This window comes from Zosterops lateralis (assembly GCF_965231275.1).
Source record: "Zosterops lateralis genome assembly, chromosome: 11".
Taxonomy (NCBI): Eukaryota; Metazoa; Chordata; class Aves; order Passeriformes; family Zosteropidae; genus Zosterops; species Zosterops lateralis.
Genome location: NC_139771.1, coordinates 13,237,086 through 13,255,982, shown reverse-complemented (window position 1 = coordinate 13,255,982; position 18,897 = coordinate 13,237,086). Strand labels below are relative to the sequence as shown.

The 18,897-nt window shown below is 42.9% G+C and overlaps 3 protein-coding genes across 3 annotated transcripts in view; all 3 read right to left on the bottom strand.

The window, feature by feature from the left end:
* Positions 1 to 1,970: 1,970 nt before the first annotated feature.
* HTD2 (hydroxyacyl-thioester dehydratase type 2) lies at positions 1,971 to 2,593 on the bottom strand (the record flags this gene model as incomplete). Its single annotated transcript, XM_083869693.1, has 1 exon — positions 1,971 to 2,593. One exon carries the CDS (start codon positions 2,591 to 2,593, stop codon positions 2,087 to 2,089), a length of 507 nt encoding a protein of 168 aa, XP_083725819.1. The 3' UTR covers positions 1,971 to 2,086.
* RPP14 (ribonuclease P/MRP subunit p14) lies at positions 2,556 to 5,113 on the bottom strand. Its single transcript, XM_083869694.1, has 5 exons — positions 5,043 to 5,113; positions 4,862 to 4,946; positions 3,986 to 4,062; positions 3,320 to 3,398; positions 2,556 to 2,693 (listed from the first exon to the last, which is right to left on the bottom strand). The coding sequence occupies exons 1-5, from the start codon at positions 5,108 to 5,110 to the stop codon at positions 2,637 to 2,639; spliced, it is 366 nt and encodes a 121-aa protein (XP_083725820.1). The 5' UTR covers positions 5,111 to 5,113; the 3' UTR covers positions 2,556 to 2,636.
* Positions 5,114 to 6,490: 1,377 nt separating this feature from the next.
* PRKAR2A (protein kinase cAMP-dependent type II regulatory subunit alpha) overlaps positions 6,491 to 18,897 on the bottom strand; it is a 60,579-nt gene continuing 48,172 nt past the window's right edge. The window contains exons 7-11 of the mRNA XM_083869155.1: positions 16,348 to 16,449; positions 14,478 to 14,552; positions 12,009 to 12,074; positions 11,131 to 11,269; positions 6,491 to 10,624 (exon numbers count right to left, since the gene is read on the bottom strand). Coding sequence (XP_083725281.1) covers positions 10,491 to 10,624; positions 11,131 to 11,269; positions 12,009 to 12,074; positions 14,478 to 14,552; positions 16,348 to 16,449 — 516 coding nt within the window. The 3' untranslated portion in view covers positions 6,491 to 10,490. The remainder of the gene's footprint in view (positions 10,625 to 11,130; positions 11,270 to 12,008; positions 12,075 to 14,477; positions 14,553 to 16,347; positions 16,450 to 18,897) is intronic.

Genomic DNA, 18,897 nt, shown 5'->3' with positions numbered 1-18,897 from the left:
GGGATGGGGGACACGGCGGGATGGAGGGACACGAGGAGTCTCGTCTGCGCGGGCAATAACAGGGAAAGGGGCTGGAGTCGCCCCGCCGCCCAAGTCTTCTGCGCCCGCTGCTCCCGGTGGCACCGACAGCGGCAATCGCAGCTGCAGCCCCAGGAGGATCAGCCCCAAGACATTGCCGGTCCTCCCAGAGAGACCGGGAAAATTATAAGGGCTGGTGCACTCCCTGCTCTTTACCCTTTGGGGTCTTGTGTTAATAAAATAATCAGAATATCCCATATATTTTACTCAATTTCAGGAATTTAGGGTTTGGAGTTGATATTTGTGGGGTTTTGGGTTTTGGTTTGGTGGTTTTTTTTCAAACACAGATTTAAAGTTGTTAACAATTAAGTTCCTCAATGTGACTTTAACTGCAGCAGCATAAGAAACTTTCTATTTGAATACTACTTAGTGCTTGAAGTTGGACACCTATCTGCATTTCCTTTTTACACCATCCATAGGAATTACTCTCACTTAGGATCTCATAAGACTGCAGAGCTGAGTCTGTCGTACACCTGGAGCAGGTGTCATGAACAGCCCTATCTCTGTGTCTTGCAGCTCCATGAGGAGAGGAATGGGCTGTGTTTGCTGTGGTTCAGCAGAAAGGCTGGAACAGCAACCTCAACTCCCCAGACTACTATTCCTGCAGTAACCCAGGAGGTCAGGCACAGATCTGATTCATTTTGTTCATAGGCCTTAACAAGACAACTCCCCACCTGGAGAGGCAGCAGGAGCCCCCTTGTTCCCACCTGAACTTGGAGCAGGGTAAAGAAGGAGTCTGCTTTGATGAAGGGCTTTGTCCAGCAAAAGCCAGTGACAGGCTGAGGCCCAAGGCAGAAGGAAAGGAAAGGAAAGGGAAAGTAAAACAGCTCCTACAGATAAGAGATAAGGAAACCTCCTTCTAATTACTGCTTCCAGGTTGCAAACTGCCCAAACTCCAAGCTTTGGAAAGAGAACGTATGGAGTCAAACACCTGAAACATTGCCCTCCCTCTGCTCCAGTGTGACTAACACCTGGGGTTGGAGTGCAGCACATTCAGGCAGTGCAGCTGTTTTACCAGTAGCTTTAATCACAGGTTGAGGAGAAACTCTCTTTTCACAGCAGACAACTTCTGAAATTATTTGCAGTCAAGGAAAGTTTCAAATGCATTTTTGCTGCAGAGAAGATGAGGGATAATAGATGCTTTGCCAGAAAATTGTATGAACCACCAACGGGAGGCCTTACTCCTGATGGCATCAATCATTCCCAAAAAATGTTTTAGTGTATAATGATCTTATGCCAGAACTAAAATAATTTAACCCAGATTATTTACAAATTAATTTGCCAGAAGTCTACTCTACCAAGGCACTTTCAGTGGACAAAGGGAAACCCATGTTCACACACTCAAGCAAGGACGGAGAAGCCATACAGTCAGTACTCAAATCATCTGCCTTTCTTGTCTTGCCCTCAGGAGTACAAGCACAGTAAGTACAACTTGTGACAGTGTATCTTTTTAAAAGCCTCCTTCCCTCTCTTTATGGGAAGCAAGTTTCAGACAAAACAGCAGCTGGAGCTGCCATGCAGATTACAACACATCTTGCAGTACCTGTGTGTCAGTACCTCCACTTCTGTTCCACTTTTAAACACCGCACTGTCCCCTCCTCTGGAGCTTGCTGGCAATACAGCTGCTTTGTACAGAAGGAACAAGTTTTAACTGAACTTTGCTGGTGTGGACTGCAATTTTACCAGAAAGAACAGACCCGGTGTGAGCCCCACCAGTCCAAACTTCCCACTGTGGCAGGACAAAGACTTGTCTAAATGTGCCACTTTGTCACAGCAATTGCCACTAGTTCTGTTGGTTTCACCTTGGCAGTGAAACCCATCACAGTGAAAAAAGGAAAAGCTCTAATTTAAATGCAGTTCTAGTAAGGTTAAGTTTGTGCACTTCAGACATCTTGAAAGGTTTCTGTTGCAAATTTACTGGTTTAATTGATGTCACATTAAAAAGAAATCAAAACCAAGTGTACATTGGTTCTGGCCTTTATACTGAAGCTGTATATGATGAACAGCTCTAACTCTCTGGCACCATGACTTTCACCATCCCTTCCATAACAGTTTTCCCTCTTTCTCTGACCTGACATGATACAGAAATGTGTGCAACAGAACCCTTTAGTCGTTTCACTTCTGCTGCAGCTGTGACTTCTTCACCAACATACAAAGGAGCTGGAAAACGAATCTCCTGGGAAAGAAATATACATCCTTGACCAGGCATTTTGGTACCCAGAACTGCAGAAATAAGTCCATTGATTAGAACTCCATGAACAACAGTTCTCCCAAACCTAGACTTCTTTGCAAACTCTTCATTTAAATGCAAAGGGTTTGTGTCACCTGTTAAATAAGAAAAAGTAACTACATCATCCTGTGTAAAAGCCTTGCTAAGTTCAGCTTTGTCTCCAACTTTTATGTGTAAGTTCTGGGATATGGGATGTCCACGCAGCGAGTTGATAAACGTTGGCTTTGTCAAGGCTCTTTGTTGGAAAATCCCTCCAGAAATCCCACGCCTGAAGGGCAGGAACATTTCCAGGACCTTCTCCTGCGTGCAGCCAAACCAACACCTGCATTCAGTCCAAGACTAATTCTCTGCTGTTGCCAGACAGCGCAAGTAGAAACGGAGATGTCTGATTTGGGGAGAGAAAAAACAAACAGGAGCTGAACAACTAAAGCCTTAAAAAGCCCCACTAACAAATGCTCTTAAAGTTGAAATACTTCAATTTTCCCTTTACATGATAGATTAAAAACTTAGAGCTATGCCTGAGCAGACTTTTGTCTATCTATGGTTTCAGAAACAAAGAATTCTCAGAACTCGTTTTATTAAGCAGCATTCTCTGGAATAAAATAAGCTCTGGAAGTGCATGTTCATCTATGCATTGTTAAACAAGGTCAGTTGACAGTAACCATTAGAAAGGCAAGAAGTGGGGTAGGGAAAATAAAACCTGGACCGAGACACGGGTTATGAACAACACTTGCCAGAAATTATTTTCTTGCAGATGCTTTAGTGACATCAGGACTTGTCACTGGACTGAAATCACAGTCACTACTGTCACATTGTACAAGACTCACTCTAAGATGAGAACTGCTCAAGCACAGGCCCACACACCTGCACTGAAAAGCACTTCATTGCCAAACCAGGACATTTTTGCATCTGGGCCATCTTTCTGTGAAAAGGCAGTAGGCTCAGGCAGGCTGTCAAGCTTAGAGCCATAGCTGACACCTGGGGGAAGCCACCCAGCCCCCAGGGCTTTACCTGCAGCACCCGGAAGGCACACCTCCTGTTCTGGTAGAAGCCCAGCAAGGTGAGAGCACTCCACAGCTTGACAAGGCCACTAAATAAAAAGAAAACAAAATATATTAATCAAATTTGGGGGTTTCTGTTTTCCTGCAGCATAGATATCTCAAATAGAAAACAAAGAGGAACGAACCCTTAACAGTTTAACAGCAGTAATTCCACTAGAGTTCTAGTAGCAAAACTGTATCTTGAAGGATTATTGCAGTGGCTGCAGTCCCTTGTCTTTGACACAGAAATATGTACTGCAACCTCAAGTTCACTTTACCAGCACTGTTCTTGTTCTCTCTGTGTGCATTTAAGCTTGTTCTTCACCTAAATCACCTGAAGTTCTCATCATCATTTAGAGTAACTGTTCTCATCTTTACTACAGAAAGAGATTTAAAGTCACCACCTCAGTAATGCTTACTTCTGGTCTTAAAACCATAAAAATCATTCTGGTTTAAAGCAGGAATAATGTACTTATGCAGAAAGTTTTACCAAGACTCAGTAATTATCTTCTGCATGCTGTATGCAAATATCTGCAAGTTAGGCTTTATTCTTCAAAAGCTATTCTTAGTTTAAGAGTTTTATTTTTTTACAAAAAATACTTTCATGGCACGGAAGCACTTACTGACTGCACCTTACCTGCTAATGACTCTTAATATAGCAGACAGAGTTTTTTCCTCATATGTTAAGACATCAACAGGCAAAGCTGCTCCAACCTATGTAAAACAATGTTATTTAGTAAGTATCACCCTATGCTCTTGTTGATTTACAAGCAACTGATTTCACCCCCAGCATGTCACATTATTGAAGGTGTTATAGTTATGCTCAAATCTCACACAAATGTTTCAGCTACAACATCACTGGATTTCAAACATCACCCTTCTACTCAGAGTTCTTTAGAAGTCACTTTTATTTCCACATTCCAGCTGGAGAAACACAGACCAAGAGATGATGTGACCTACTTAGTCAGCCAGCAATAGCGTAAACAGAGCAAAAACAGTACTGTGGACTTTGCCATCCACAAATCTGTTCCCTCCCCACAGCTCTCTTTTTAAAGCCTCTCTACTGCAAAAGCATATCACAAATTCTAAAAGCAAGTATCAAAGAACGCTTTGAGCTGGAAGGGACCTTACAGAGTTCATGCAGCTCCAGCCCCTCTGCCATGGTCAGAGACACCTTCCACCAGACCAGACTGCCCCGAGCCCGGTCCGTGCCGACCCTGAGCACTGCTGGGGACGGCTGAAGCCGCCTGGCCACGGGCACTGACCTGAACCACCGCTTCCACGGGAGCGAACCGGGGGCTGGCGGGCGGGTAACCGGGAACCGGAGGGCCAAACCCGACACATCTCCCCTGCCCCGCCCGCCCCTCCGGGCCCCTCGGCCCGCCCGGACCCTGCCGGCAGAGCGGCTGTGCCAGGGGACAACACCCCGCTCCCGCAAGGTGCTCCCAGCCCGGCCCGGCCCGGAGCCGCAGCCGAGGACAGACCCGATTCCCGGTCCCGACGCCGCTCCCACCTCTCCGTGCAGCTCCCTCAGCGCCGTCACCACGAGCTGCTTGAACTGGGCGGCGTTGGGGCGGGCCCCGCCGTCGGGGAGCTCCCTGCGGGAAGGGAAGGAGAGCACAGGGGGGTCAGGAGGGCTCTGGGGGGGCTCGGCGGGGGGGGGACAGGGGGGGACACACGGGGGTGTCGCTCACAGGCGCACGCGCAGATAGTGATGCTCGGCCGCGCCCCGCAGCACGCGCCGCTCGAACGCGGCCGCCATTCCCCTCCCCGCCCCGCCCCGCCGGGCCGCGCGCACCGCCCCGCCCCTTCTACGGCGGCCGCGCGGGGTCAGTGTCGCCATGGAAACCGCGCCCGGCACGGGCCCGGCCTGAGCCAGAAGGCGGCCCTACAGACGGGGGAGAGCGAGAGCAGTGCTCGGGTCTGAGAGGAGTTATCTGGGAAGCGGCGGGCAGAGATAGCGTTTCCAAGTGTTGCACGCAAGCGCTTAGCTTCACTAAAGTAAACACGGAAGGCTGCGCCACAAACACGCTGCTGGACACGGGCACGCAGAGATGCTCCTTCGCTTCTTCAAGAAAATGTGTTGGTCTCATGCAGTTCCGGGTAAAGGTGCAGCCTCGCACCACGTTACAAACACTGAGGAGACTCTGCTGCCCTGGCCTCGGTTTTGCAAGGACACAGAGCTGAAACAAATTTGAGAAGTGCACAGAACGAGGCTGGCAGCCTGTCTTTGTACTCACCAGGCAACAGCTAATTGAGAGAAAATAACATTTTAGTATCTTGTACCTGCTCTAAAGATCGGCATGAAATGTGTCCTTACCACAGAAACAGTAGAAAGGATGGAAGTATGTTTGCTTTGCTAAAAGAATTAAACATTATCCTCAAAAGAACTTGACGGAATCTTCCTTTTTTTAGCAGAAGGTTCATCCAGAAATTAGCATCGACCCCAGCAGGGCAACACTGCAGTAACCCAATGTACCTATGACCTGCTTGAGTCAAGGCCCAGGTCACAGGACACCTTTTGCCTGCACCTCCACATGGCTCAGTCCGTGCAAAGGTCCTGTATTATTCCAGCAACTTTCTCATGCTGAGCACCACAGGCCACCTGAACTCCGCTCCTGGGCTGGCACAAAAATGGTACAGAAACTGCCAAACGTTCAGAAATAAAACTTTGGCAAAAGCAAATATAATTTCACATGTACCAAAGTAATTTTCAGATTGTTAGGTTAAAGAAAAGGCAATTTGCCACATAAAGTTCAGTAGCCCTAAGTGTAGACTTACAAGATACCTTCAGGAATACTGTGTTTTTCCTGGGAACTGAGAACCAGTTACTGCAGTGCTCAATAAATCAGTTCCATGATAATTTGGCCAGCTTATCAGAGCAACCAGTTTTATTGGGGCTAACAATAACTACAGAAATTAGTATTACTTTTAAGATATTAGTAAGATTTCATCACCAAGAAGCGAAACTTGGGAGGTCAGGTGCTGTATAAAATCTCTTTTTGCTATTGCAGGAGGGCAAGGGCTGCTCTCCGTGAGGCTCTGGCAAGAGGAGCTCACTCAGGCATTCCAAGTGTATCCAGGGAGCTGCTGGAAGGCTGTGGCAGCTGCAGCGAGTCAATAACGAGCACACACAGGACTGTACAGGAAGGCTGGACACAACAGGTCAGTTTTTTATTAACCAAAAGTGAAGCTGAACCCCAGAGTGGTTTAACTTGTTAAAACCATATGCTTATATGGCAGATATTTTTCTTTCATGTTCAACACTACAGTGCAAGAACCAAACTTCGCAGCTGTTCATCCTTTGAGAATCAAGTAGTAAAATGAATTAAAATAAGGGTCCCTCAATGAATCAAAAAAAAAAAAAAATCCAAAAACATTTAACTCAAAACAGACCAATTTTAAGAACTGTCTTATTAAATTCTCCCAAGTGAAAGACCTTTAAAAGCACTTGGAGCCTTGAGGTAGCAACTTTATGCAGAATTTAATTCCCCTCCTGCCCCACAGAGGAAAATTAGTAGCGCATTATTAGCTCCAGCCAGCTAAGCTCTGTTGAGTGTCTCCTGTGAGGTGACTTTCTCTTGCCTCTTGAAATAGCAGTGTAGTGCTGCAGAGGAGGAAATCCACAGGGAAGGCCTCTTGAAATAAAATTTATGGTTTGAAAAAAAGTTTAAATGATCAGCAGTGACTGTAACAACAAAAATTATCTGAAGTGAAAAAACCCAACGTGTTTGTATTTTGGCAAGACTAGTTTACAAATACAAGTCAAGAACAAGAGTCTGCTTTCAGCCAACAGAAAAGAAAGAATGGAAGTGACATTCAAAGGGTTTTCAGGGTTTTTTTGCCCTCTGTGCAAAATTGCACTTTGTTTTTAAAGTTTTAAGTTTTGCACTTGTGTTTCTAAGAAGAGAGCGCTTCTGCTCTTTTTTGTTCTTTTACATTTTCAAACCTGTGCTGTGACATTAGACAGAAATACCAAGTGCCAGGATATTTAACCACTGAAAGCTCCTCTCACTGACTTCACCACAATCACAAGCAGGGAATCACAAACAGGAGATTTGTCTTCCTCTAAGCCTCAAAAAGAGGATGCTCTGTGCCCGCTTTGCTGCTGAGTTGTTTTATTAAAAACTAAATTTCTCTTTAGTGCCAATTTCAGAGACTCAGTAGCAGATTTACTGAACATTGAGCAGTAACAAAACTCCTGGGCTTACTCTCTGCAACAACTGCAATGAACAGACTGCAAAGGAACAAGCTGAGATACAGGGATGGGGCAGATGGTCACAAACAGGTGCTGTAGTCACTGCCTGGACTCAGTATCAGCACTCACACATGGCCCAATTTTGCTCACTGCTGGTGCTCTAACCAGATTCCTGGCAATACTGAGTATCTTACTAAAGCTTCTTTCACTACTTTCATGCTCCAAAACTGTACAAACAGGTTGGTTAAACTAGACCAAACTAATCAGGCACATTGCACATTATACTTCTTAAATGGATGAGCCTTCTTAGCAGCTCATTCTCTTTCAGCTCAAAGTCAGCTGCCTCTCTACACCACAGAATGATGCTGCACCAACCCTGGATGCAGGATGGCATTGCCCAGTATGCCACTGCTCCCGGGAGCCCAGAGAAAGATAAAACTTCAAAACCTTTTTCTTGTTCACATGGGATCCCAATAATTTGCTTTTATATCCTCATCTTTTCCTTTGAGTTTTAGAAGCCATCAAATCCTGCCTTCCAGGCAGAAATATCTCAAGAGTCTGACATCAGCCTTGCCTGGGTTTTGGTTAAACTTTGGAACAACTGCCTGTGTTTGCCTGTGCCTGAGGTTACAGTCCTGTCCTGCACAGAACCAAAGGCATTCAGAACCAGAATCCACCTGTAAGGCAGCCCAACCTGCCAGGCTCCTCTAGATAAAGGAGAGGATATTCTGTCTGGGAGCAACAAAGGCCAGCTGGTGATTAATCACAGCAAGTTTCTCTTTAGCTCACATGACAGTTTAGGCAGCACAGAAACTCAGGCTGGTTCAGATACCAGTTCATGTTTGGTACACAGGACAGTCACGAGCTGGCTTCAGAAACTCTTTGTCATGGAGCCCAAAGTATCTTAAAGTTATATCTGCTATCACTGCAAGGAGCTGATGAGTGGGATTTTTTTTCCTTTTTTTTTATTGGTTTGGTTTGGGTTTTGTTTGGTTTGATAAATTCTGTGATGAAAGCAATTATTTTTGTCTTTGGTGTTAAACCTTGGAAGCATGAGTGAAAAGTACCTGCTGCTTCTTTGGCTGTAATTTATGACAAAGAAACAGCCCAGGAAAGCAAGTGAAATTCACTGTTCTAAAATACATGCAGTTAGAACAGCCACTAGACATCACGACCAGGACTTTAATAATATGGAAACACCAAGTTCAGTGGTGTCCATTACAAATAATTTGCATTATATAAAAATATGACTGCAATTACAGTAACTGGACAACAGCCATTCAAATTCATCAACTTTCCATCTTACTCATATTGCAGGAAATGGGAGGAGCTCATCCACTATGGGGAAAAACTGTCCAGAAATCAACTTAAGAGTTGCTGCTAAGCATCTCATGCCTTAGAGAAATGTCCACTGTGATAACTAAAAGCAGGAATTCAAGATTAGCATCCTTCCATTCTTGCTTACATCATGGCCATGAATAAAAAGAGTAAATTCTGTTACACTAGTATTCACAATTAAAATTTTATAACCCCATAAAACACCAGTATGTTTTGCATGAGCTGTGGAAGAATGCAAATTCAAAGGGTCACTAGATTTATTACCTCCAAATTCAATGTCTTAATATATATATTCTGTTTGTACACCATAAAAATGTCCTTCTTATGGTCTGATTCTTATTTAGATAATACCCTGATAAAATCTCAGCCATATGCCAATTAAGGTCCTTAAAGCTATAGAAACAGAATCTACCTAATAAATGCTGCAAATTTAACAGGTATTTTAGATAAACATCATTAGCTTAGTTATCACCTAAACCAAAAAGACTCCTCAAACACACCAACTGCGTAGTTAGCAAAGACATTTGCTTTACAAAGTCAAATGTTGCCAACTTTTGAAAAGTTTAGCAAATCAACGTGGTATTTGGAAGCATTCAAGTGTCTAATGAAGTTAAAATACTGTGAAATGTTAGGGCTAGGGGAAAGCTCCTGTAAACAAGTACAGAAGTAGTCTTCATTTAAATTACAAAACATTCACCTCCTTTAAAAAGCTTTAAAACTGACCCAGTCAACAACTGCACCCTGGGAAATGTAGCAGTATAAAGGAACTCCATAAGCAAGAGAAGGTCATATATTGTGATCTCACCACCATAAAATGTACTCAGTGTCAGGAACAAGGAGCAAATTTGGGGAGATGACAATTATGACACTTTCAGGCCATTTGATCTGAACCACTGCACTTTGTTGGACAGCATAGAGTAAACCAATTTTCTTTGCTGCTCAGAAAACACTTAAAATATGTTTTCTGCATCTGGTTGCTAAGCAGACTCTCCCATGTCCCCAGCTCGGTTTACTTGGTTTAAAGAGCTCTCTATATTTATTACCTGCTGCTTTCAGCAGGTGGACCAAAACTTCAGTGCCATCTTATTCACTGGCTCCATTGATACTTTAACTTCAAACCCAGATGCTACAATTAAAAGCAAATTTGACATTGTGTAAGGAAAGCATCAGATGAAGGTAATCAGCCCAAAAAAGGCTTGTATTCCACAGGCTGCCTCTGCAGAACAGGCAACCTCCCACTACAGGATCTGACGGGACAATTTATCCCAACAGTAACACCCAGAAGGAAGGAGGCTTCTAAATCTTGCACACTTTGGGTTTCGTATCAGGCACTTGAACTGTTGGACAGACGCCATTCTGAACCAAGTAAGTGAACATAGGGTTAGAATCATCTTTAATCTAGGTCTAATAATGAAGTATCAGCAGCAAAGTGGAGGCAGGGAGGAGTGAGCAATCCATCTGTGCTGAGACTTGTTTATGGTTTCTAAAATGCCCAAGAAAACAGCAGCAGTAACTGTTCCATAGTGTCCGTTGTCCTTGTGAGTTGTGTTGCTGATAGGAGGCTTTTCTGTGTCTTGAACTAAGAAGGCATTGAGGTACCCTGTGCCTAATTCCCTGGATCCATCAGGTCCATGCTAGAGCCAAACATTGCCACCAGTTGCTCCTCGTAATGTGTTATATTCCTCTTCATAATGTCCATGCAGGGTCCAAGCAACCTCTCAAATGCTTGCACATCCATTACTGTAATGGAACAGAGGTGAAAACAAGACTGTTTGTCAAAAAGGACACCAAATACCAATCTGTTTTTTTAACTCAGAACACAGACCTTCAGTTCAACCCACTTAGGGCTGAGGCTTCAAAAGAAACCACAGAAACGGAAATCATGTTTCTGATTTCTCCCTCACTGTTATTTGGAGAAACAAGATTAATGAAATACAAACCTGATCTCAAGGACAAATACAGAAGCCAAACACACCCCACAGTGGTATTAAAAGATGAGCTGAAGGCTATGTGTGACAAACAAGTACAGGCCACACACAGAAAATAGAAAATCTGCCATGAGGAAGCAGCAGTGCTTCTCCAACTTTCACTTGGAGCTCCACTCCAGCCCATGCTCCTGGCTTCTGGAATCTGACTGCCAGTTACCAAAAGGTTGCTGGGTTTTGAATGGCTGCTCACTCAAGCATGGTCCATGAGACAAGCAAAGAACAGAAAAGGATGACCAGAAACAAAGACCATCTGCTTACCTAAACATTTGACCTCCCCAACAGCATAGGCAGAGGCTGCTCTGGGTTTGTTGGTAACAAGTGCAAGCTCTCCAAAATACTGCCCTCTGTGACACCGGGCAATCTCCACTTCTTGATTAGCTTCTTTACATGTCATAGTCTGTCAAACAGGGCAGTTTCATTATTGGCACACAGCTCTGTCCTTGTACAAGGCTACAGTTAATCCCAGATATTTCACACCTGCACAACAGCTCCCTGGTGTCAGGCCTTTAAACTAGCACCTCCCATGCCATGGTAGAACACCTCAACACCATGTTCAATTGGAAGTTTGGTAAGAAAAACATGTGCCAGCCCACAAGTTTTGAGATGGGCTGGTATCTACTGCTACAGCTTTGGGAACTGCTGTTATGTAGCCTAACAAGGCCTAACACAGGCTTTATCATGCACCACAGGCAGCTCCCCTGGCTGCTTCAGACTGTACTGAGATCCATACAAATGCCAACATCTAGTATGCCACTAAAGATAACAGACCCCACGTTCTGTGATGTGCAGTCTTCTATAATCATGGAGGAGACGTTTCACCTCCACCCTTAAGGCCAGGGAAGTGTATCAGTGTGGGGAGGGATGGGATCGGGTTGAGCTGTGGGCTGTCTCACATATCAGGTTAGTTTGCAGAGCAGCAGACAGAAGCAAAAGACCTTTGCACTTCAGTAAGATGACTTCTGGCTGCTTCAAAAGAGGTATGGGAGTTTACAACCTACATCACATGAATAATGCCGATCAACATAATAAAATAATATATTAAAATAACTCAGGGGGAGCTTTTTCACATCTCTCGTATTAATCAGTCAAATCAGGGATTGATTAATACAAAGCCTAATCACTCAATTTGAACTCACCTTGCTTTTAATCAAGATTTTTACTTCTCCAGATTCTACAATGTAAAAACAGTCCGCTTTGTCACCCTGTTGAGAAGAAAAGGTAAAATAAATTATTTTTTACTTGACTGTGAAAATATGTATGAAAGATATTAATGCATTCACTTTGAACTAGGCCTTCTGCAGAAATCTGCTAGAATTGACAAACGCTCAGTTCTTAACATTAAAAGGTGACTGGTGGGATAATACATCAGAGGAGCCCACAGGGAAGGAAGTATTAGTCCACATCATTCAGTAAGAGAGCAGAAGGAAAGGAAAACACAAAGGAGATTGGTGATATATAGCAAAATTACTTAAATGCAGATCTTCTGATCCTGATGGAAATAGGCAACAGTGAAACTAAGCAGAACCTAGAATTTTCAGAAGCAAATTTTAATAAAACAGGGATTTAGCAACTGTGTTTGTTTCAGCAGGAAAAAGGTGCCATTAAACTCTCCGTCGCCCTCCTTGAGCAGAGGGTTGGACAAGGTGACTTCCAGGGTTCCCTTCCAACCTCAACTATTCCTGTCATCCTGTGAGAGGTTCTAGAACATTTTTCACATCTCTCTCAACCTCATCATGTTTAAAATCTTCACGTGATCCCAGTTTACATCTGCTATGGAGAGCTTCACCAGCACTTTATAATTTTAGAGTTTTATCTGTGACAGGACATTTCCTCTCTATATTTGTTCCTATGGGCCTGGCATAGTGCTGGAAGTAAGAGTTGGTATTTGTGATGTGCCTCCTGCTACAAACCAAAAACAAAGGGACTAAAGGCTTCAGGGAGACAAAGGCTGGAAAAGGAACTGATAAGGCAACGAAAGCAGCTCAGCAGAAAAACCTGAAACAAAGTGAGGAGAGAGAGAGAAATCTGACATTAAGTCAAGTGGTCAAGGAGATGAATGTGATGGGAAGGATGGAGAGAAATGGTTGTAACTTGAGTATGAAGCATGGGCTGGGAGAAGATGATGTAAGATTTAAACATTGAGTTACAGAAGAAATTAGGCCTTTAGCTAAGCTTCCTGGGGATGGTCCTGAGCCATCCAGTGCAGACTTTTCATTCACCGTTGCCAACCATCACAGCATGAACTAATGTCTTACGCTAACTTCTGAAGAAGTATCTGCTGAAAGAGTACTTTATTTTTAAAAAGAATGGAAACAAACTGAGTGGGAGACACCCTTATAACACTACTAATGATTTTAAAGTGTTTTAAAGCTTACTGCCCTGAACTGAAGGTCAGATTCTAGAAAGGTAATTAAAATTTAAAATTACTCAAAAAGGAAAAGCTATCGATGCAACTGCCGTAATGTAAGAGTTATCATATCTTTTCCAAGCACAGAACTTCATCATCTCTAGCGGTGTATTACCATCACCCAGACCTATCCAAACTATTAATCCTCCTTTTAAGGATAATTACATCCTTGTCCTTAATTCAGTTATTAAAAAAGATTAAAACCAACTGTGTAATTGGATCACTGATGGTATGAATTCTCATTTTTGAGACTGATTTATAAGCTCTTATTTTGCTGAGAGTTCCATTTTCTCAGGGTCTTAAGCAAAAAGAGTTTCAACTTAAAAATTTGAGGGTATTTTTGGAGTGAAGTAATTTGACAGTTATCAGCAAACTTGTTTCCTATATTCAGTTATCTGACATTCAAGATAATTAAGATCAATTATTCAAGTCACTATCAAGGAGCTGTATTCTGTCTATACAACAAGAACAAGGTTGCAACCAAAAACCTTTAGCTTCAGGTAAGCCTTTCTTGCCTTAACTTGATTTGATGCAAAATTCCAGTGTTCCAAACAGTGTTACTGTCTGTAACAGTGTTCCAAAAAGTTATTTCTGTCACGCCCAAAAAAAAAAAAAAAAAAAAAAAAAAAAAAAAAAAAAAAAAAAAATCCAAGAGCTATAGCTTGAGTTCATCCAGCTTCATGTTCCACCACCCTGGCCTTGATCTACTGCAGCAGACAAAACATTCCCCAACCACTAAAGGATGTCAGCTGAAGCCAGACCACTGAAATACCTCGGGAAAGCACAAGAGGAAACAATGATTTCTATTTACCCTGACAGTTTCTTAGAGCTAATGACTCCTTGTTTAATCTGGTCACAGGGGCCTAGGAAAACTCTAGATGGGGGATTTCACTGAAAACTGCATAGACATTTAATTTCAGCTTCTGAAGGCACACTCAACTCAAATCCTTGCAAAGACTACTTATAAAACGTAGATGAGAGAAGAAATACCAAGAAGCTAAAGTAAGAGAATAAATTCGCAGCAAAATACACGCTGTCCATTCCCCAAATATTCAAGAAGTGGTTAAATAAATTAGAAATATTAAAAGAATAAATGCCAAGTTGGTCCAAGTAATAGAATCCTGCAAGTCAATCCCAAACAGAAAAAAACAGAAGCAGAGAAAGAAGAATGATAAAGAGAAATTTAGATTTCACGTACCTGAGAAATTATACGTTCCCCATCTTGATACACCTTCTCTCCTATAACATCCACTATCTTCATTCGCTCTGATGCCTGGAGCAAAAAGGAAAATTAAACATAATAATCAATTATAGCTTATCTCTGTGAACTCCCCTGAATTTTTATGACCCCTCCTGAAATGAACAGACATTTATTAGACACACAAACACACAATTTATGAATATAACCCCAAAATGACATTGTCATAGTACTACAACACAGGTCTTAAGACTACCATAATCAACAGGGAAATAAAACTGTCTAGTGTCCTATCCCTGTGCTTGTCTTACCACTCAAGTTAACAAATATCTGATTTGGTTGGTTTAGAGCAAAGAGGAGGAGAAATAAATCACTTTATTTACGATTGAGTTGAAGAAAAATCTCTGAAAAATGTTATAAATTTCCTAAGAACAAACTTCAAAGAGAAATACCAGCAAAGCATTTTGAAAATATTTTAACCATTATTTACTTAAATGTGTGTGTGGGAGGAATTGTGTCCAAGAACTCATTGCTAGAGTGAAGAGGAAGGTGACATGACAAGGACAGGGGCTGTGAGCTGTGAGCAGGCCCTGCAGTGGGATGCCCAGCAGCAAGGGCAGGAGGCAGCACTGGCATGCTAGGAGACATGCCTGAGTCTTCACAAACAGGAAGGGAGAAATAAATTATCTCCAGTGTTTCCCATCACCCATTTAGAAGCCCACAAAACAATTTCGTTGCTTCAGAGCAGCACAAAAAAATCATACCAAGAAAGGAAGAAAATTCTATCAGTTAAAATTCAGCAGATGATTCAGTTGTAATCAATCCATTCATTCCCCAAATGCACCTTCATCTTGCCTATGTTTGAGAAATCAAATTCTGGTCCATGTGTGATTCAACTGCAATGTGTCATGCAAAAAGCCATCCAGTGCTAATGAGTTATTTTTCTGTATCTTTAAATATTTGAGTCATTTCTGTGCTCAAAAAAAGTCACATTGAGGAACCAGTTTAAGCTAGGCACTGAGAGAGGTGTTGTGTAATTTACCCCTTCCACAGCTACCATGTATGTCCAAACTAATACATAGTAGAGGCTGTTGTTCACACCTAATGATATTCTGCAATTTTATAATCTTCTCCCAAAGGGATTAAGAGCTCAAATACTAAAGATTAATGCTGGAAAATATTTTTTTCATTATAAAAAAAGTTAAATTATGGTTTAAGGCAAAGGCAGACTAATGCAAAAGCAGGCTGGTCAGTTCCAAAAGCCTGCTGATAGTACAGGGTGACAGAAGTGACAATTTCCACATTGTTTCTAAATTCAGGCACCACCCACCCCAACAGGACAGTGGGTGTTCCCAGGTCCAAGCGCTTCCCTTTAGGAGTTTAACTCCTGAATATTAAGTTAAGCTTAAAGCAAGATTACCACAGCCCACACCTTTGTCTCAAATTTAAAACTGCCTGATAATATTCCTGCCTGATAAAGGCCAAATATCCCGGTGACTGTATCCTTACTTCAGGATCACACCCTCACAGGAAACCACAGCCCTGACTACCAAACTGCATTTTGATACCTGTTCCCTGAAATACATATAGGTGTTTTTTTGTTTTGTGGGGGGGGTTTGTGTAAAGAACTTTTAAAAAATCAGACCAAGATAAAGATCAGCAAATCGCTACTGTGAATAAAGGATCTGGGGAAAAAAGCCCCAAAACTGTTTCAGCAATGCAAATTAATTTTTGTAGTATATGTGATAGCAAAGCAGCACTTAATATTTTGTTCTAAGCAAAAATGACAGATTTCTGATTTAGCAGGGAACACTGACTAGAGCTACTGCTAATGCAAGAATTTGATGTAGATGTTTCTGAGTGGTTTTACCTCCAAGGATTTAAGAAGGGGCACAGACTCAATAAATAATTCATACGTCTTCCTCTTCTTTGCGTTGTTTTTCAGTATAATTCTTCTGAATGTCACTCGATCCTGCAAGAAACAGCACAGAGAAATACATTATTCCTCTTCACTGAAATGTTCCCTGTTTAAAGAACTGACAAACATGAACGAGTATTTACAGCAAATGCCAGGGCTGAGAAAGCAGCTGCTAAAGTGATACCATATCCACCACAACGGTGACTGCAACAGCTCCTGTTGGAGTACTTCTGGCAATAACAAAAAATGGGGAGCTGTAAGACCTGATCCTTCTCAGACAGCCATTCAGGGATTCAATTTTTATTCTCTCTTATACTGTTTTTCTGGGTTGAGTTTTGGGGTTTTGTTTTGCCTGTTTGCTAGTATTTATTTCATGCTTCTGCATTAAATGAAGAAGTTTTGCTCTTCCTGCTGAAGCCAGTGAAAACTGGCATTTCCAGCACTTGTTAAGGCAACTGCAGAACTAAGTCTGAACTGGATTCTTCTCTACTTGAGTCACATTTCAAAACTTGAAGATTTATACCGGTCTCAAACAGGTCAGAATCTGAGTATCAAACAGCAGCAGGCTTGTTCACTCCACCTTCTCAGATCCAAGAGCCAGCTTCTGGAAGGACCACTTCCTCTCTGCCAGCCGCGTGCGCGTCCCGCAAGGAAAAACTGCCGGGTGCGTTTGTGAATCCCAAACCCCAAAGGGACAAAATCCCCTCCCAGCCCCGCCCGCGCTGCGCCCCGCGGCCACAGGGCGGCGCTGCGGGCGCGGCACCGCGGCCTGGCCGGGCCCGCAGCGCCAGAGCTGCCGCCGGCAAACACCGGGCAGTAAACACAACACCGGCCAGCAAACACCGCCAAAACACCGGCCGCAGGGAAAAGGCACCTGCCCGCCACGTGTTTCCCTTAGCGTCTGCCCCCTTTGCACCCGCCAACAGAGCCAGAGCTGCAGTTTGCCTTGCGCAGGTGGGGCTGGAAGTGTAAAAATCAAAAAGCCAGAGGACACGAGCAGAAATCTGGTCAGGAAAATGGTTTAAAAAAAAAAAAAAAAAAAAAAGCTATAATTAGCAGAAACATCCTGAGAGCCGTTCCCAAAATCATCAGCTGGTACCTAAGCAGCCACGTTTGGAGGTGAAGAGGTATTTTCAATTAAGCGGATGTTTTTAAGGGATGCAGCTGTTAAAAATACTTGTAACAAGGACTAACAGAGGTGATACCAATGGAACTTTAAAGTTGAAGAATGAGGAAGATGAAAGGCAGGATGGTATTACTGTTATCCAAAGGAGTAAAAGAGATGATAAAGCAGAAGGGATTTTTCTGATTTTTTAGAAGGAATTCTTCAGTGGTATAAGTGTCTTCAAATGTTTGTGTTTGGAGAAGCAGAAAGACACAGAAACTTGGGGCGGGGGGAGGGTTTTGGGATTGTAAAAGCATAAAACCTCAGAATTCACCCTCTTGAGAGTATCATTGAGGGAGGAGAAGCAGTAGTATTGGAACAAAAAAAAGCTGAGCTGTGAAGGCAGCGTGTGTGATCATGAGGTTTCCCCCAGACACATTCAGCAGCAAAGGCTGACGACATTTCCCTTCTCCAGAAGGGACCCACTGTGATAACTGCTTTGTGCCTGAGCCTTCCAGATTTCTGCTGGCCTAAGTCTGCAATGCAGCAGGAGTAATCCACACTTCCCAAATGGCAGATAACCAAAGAGCTTAAGCAATGACTTCTGCATACTAATAAAAATATGTTTAAATTACATCAGGGACAAAATAGTACAATAAAACATGACAGCAAACAGAATAACTGGAAGAAATAACTTAAGTTTGAGAGGAAAATGCAGCCTTAGTTAATAAAATGTTCTCGAGAACAGATAATTAGCAAAGGGTCCCTGTTCATCTACACCTTGCTAATTAATTGAATATAATCACAGAAAAACTAAATGCAAAATTAACCCAATTTTCAAAGGCAAACTGGAACAAAGAATCATCTTCTCATTTTCTTCCTTTTATGAATGAGCTCAGTTTGTAGCTAGCTGCTTTGTTCTGTCTTCCTCCAGAAATGAGATTCTGACATTACTCCCTGGTTGATTTACCAAACTCTTTTCTTTCACCTCACAAATGAAAGGGAAGTCAGATCTCCCAGCAAGCGCTGAGATTGCACAAACAGCCATGTGCAGCAGCTTATCAGTCCTACAATCAAGGTCACAACACACGCCAGCCCCCAGCGATAGTTGCCGAGGAGCCGGGGCACAGAGACAGCACACAGCACTTGTGGCTTCAAAGGCTCCGTTCATCGCACAATCCATTTATTATGCCAACCCTCACGGATGAGTAAGAGAGCACTGGGAAAATAACCCCATCCAAATAGTGCAGAGAAAAGAACTAAAAAAGGAAAGTAATGGCTACAGCTTCACATTCAGCACTGCTGGGTTAGAGGCAAAGCAACACCATCATTTAGCTTGGTATCCTGTAGGTCATGCTGACCGAGAGCCTCTTCCAAGGTAACAGAACAACAGTTTA

Coding starts and splice junctions, on each gene's coding strand:
- RPP14 (XM_083869694.1), bottom strand. CDS start 5,110: ATGGCGGCCGCGTTCGAGCGGCGCGTGCTGCGGGGCGCGGCCGAGCAT. Junction 4,947..5,042: donor CACTATCTGCGCGTGCGCCT/GTGAGCGACACC, acceptor CCCTTCCCGCAG/GGAGCTCCCCGACGGCGGGG. Junction 3,399..3,985: donor ATATTAAGAGTCATTAGCAG/GTAAGGTGCAGT, acceptor CTTTTTATTTAG/TGGCCTTGTCAAGCTGTGGA.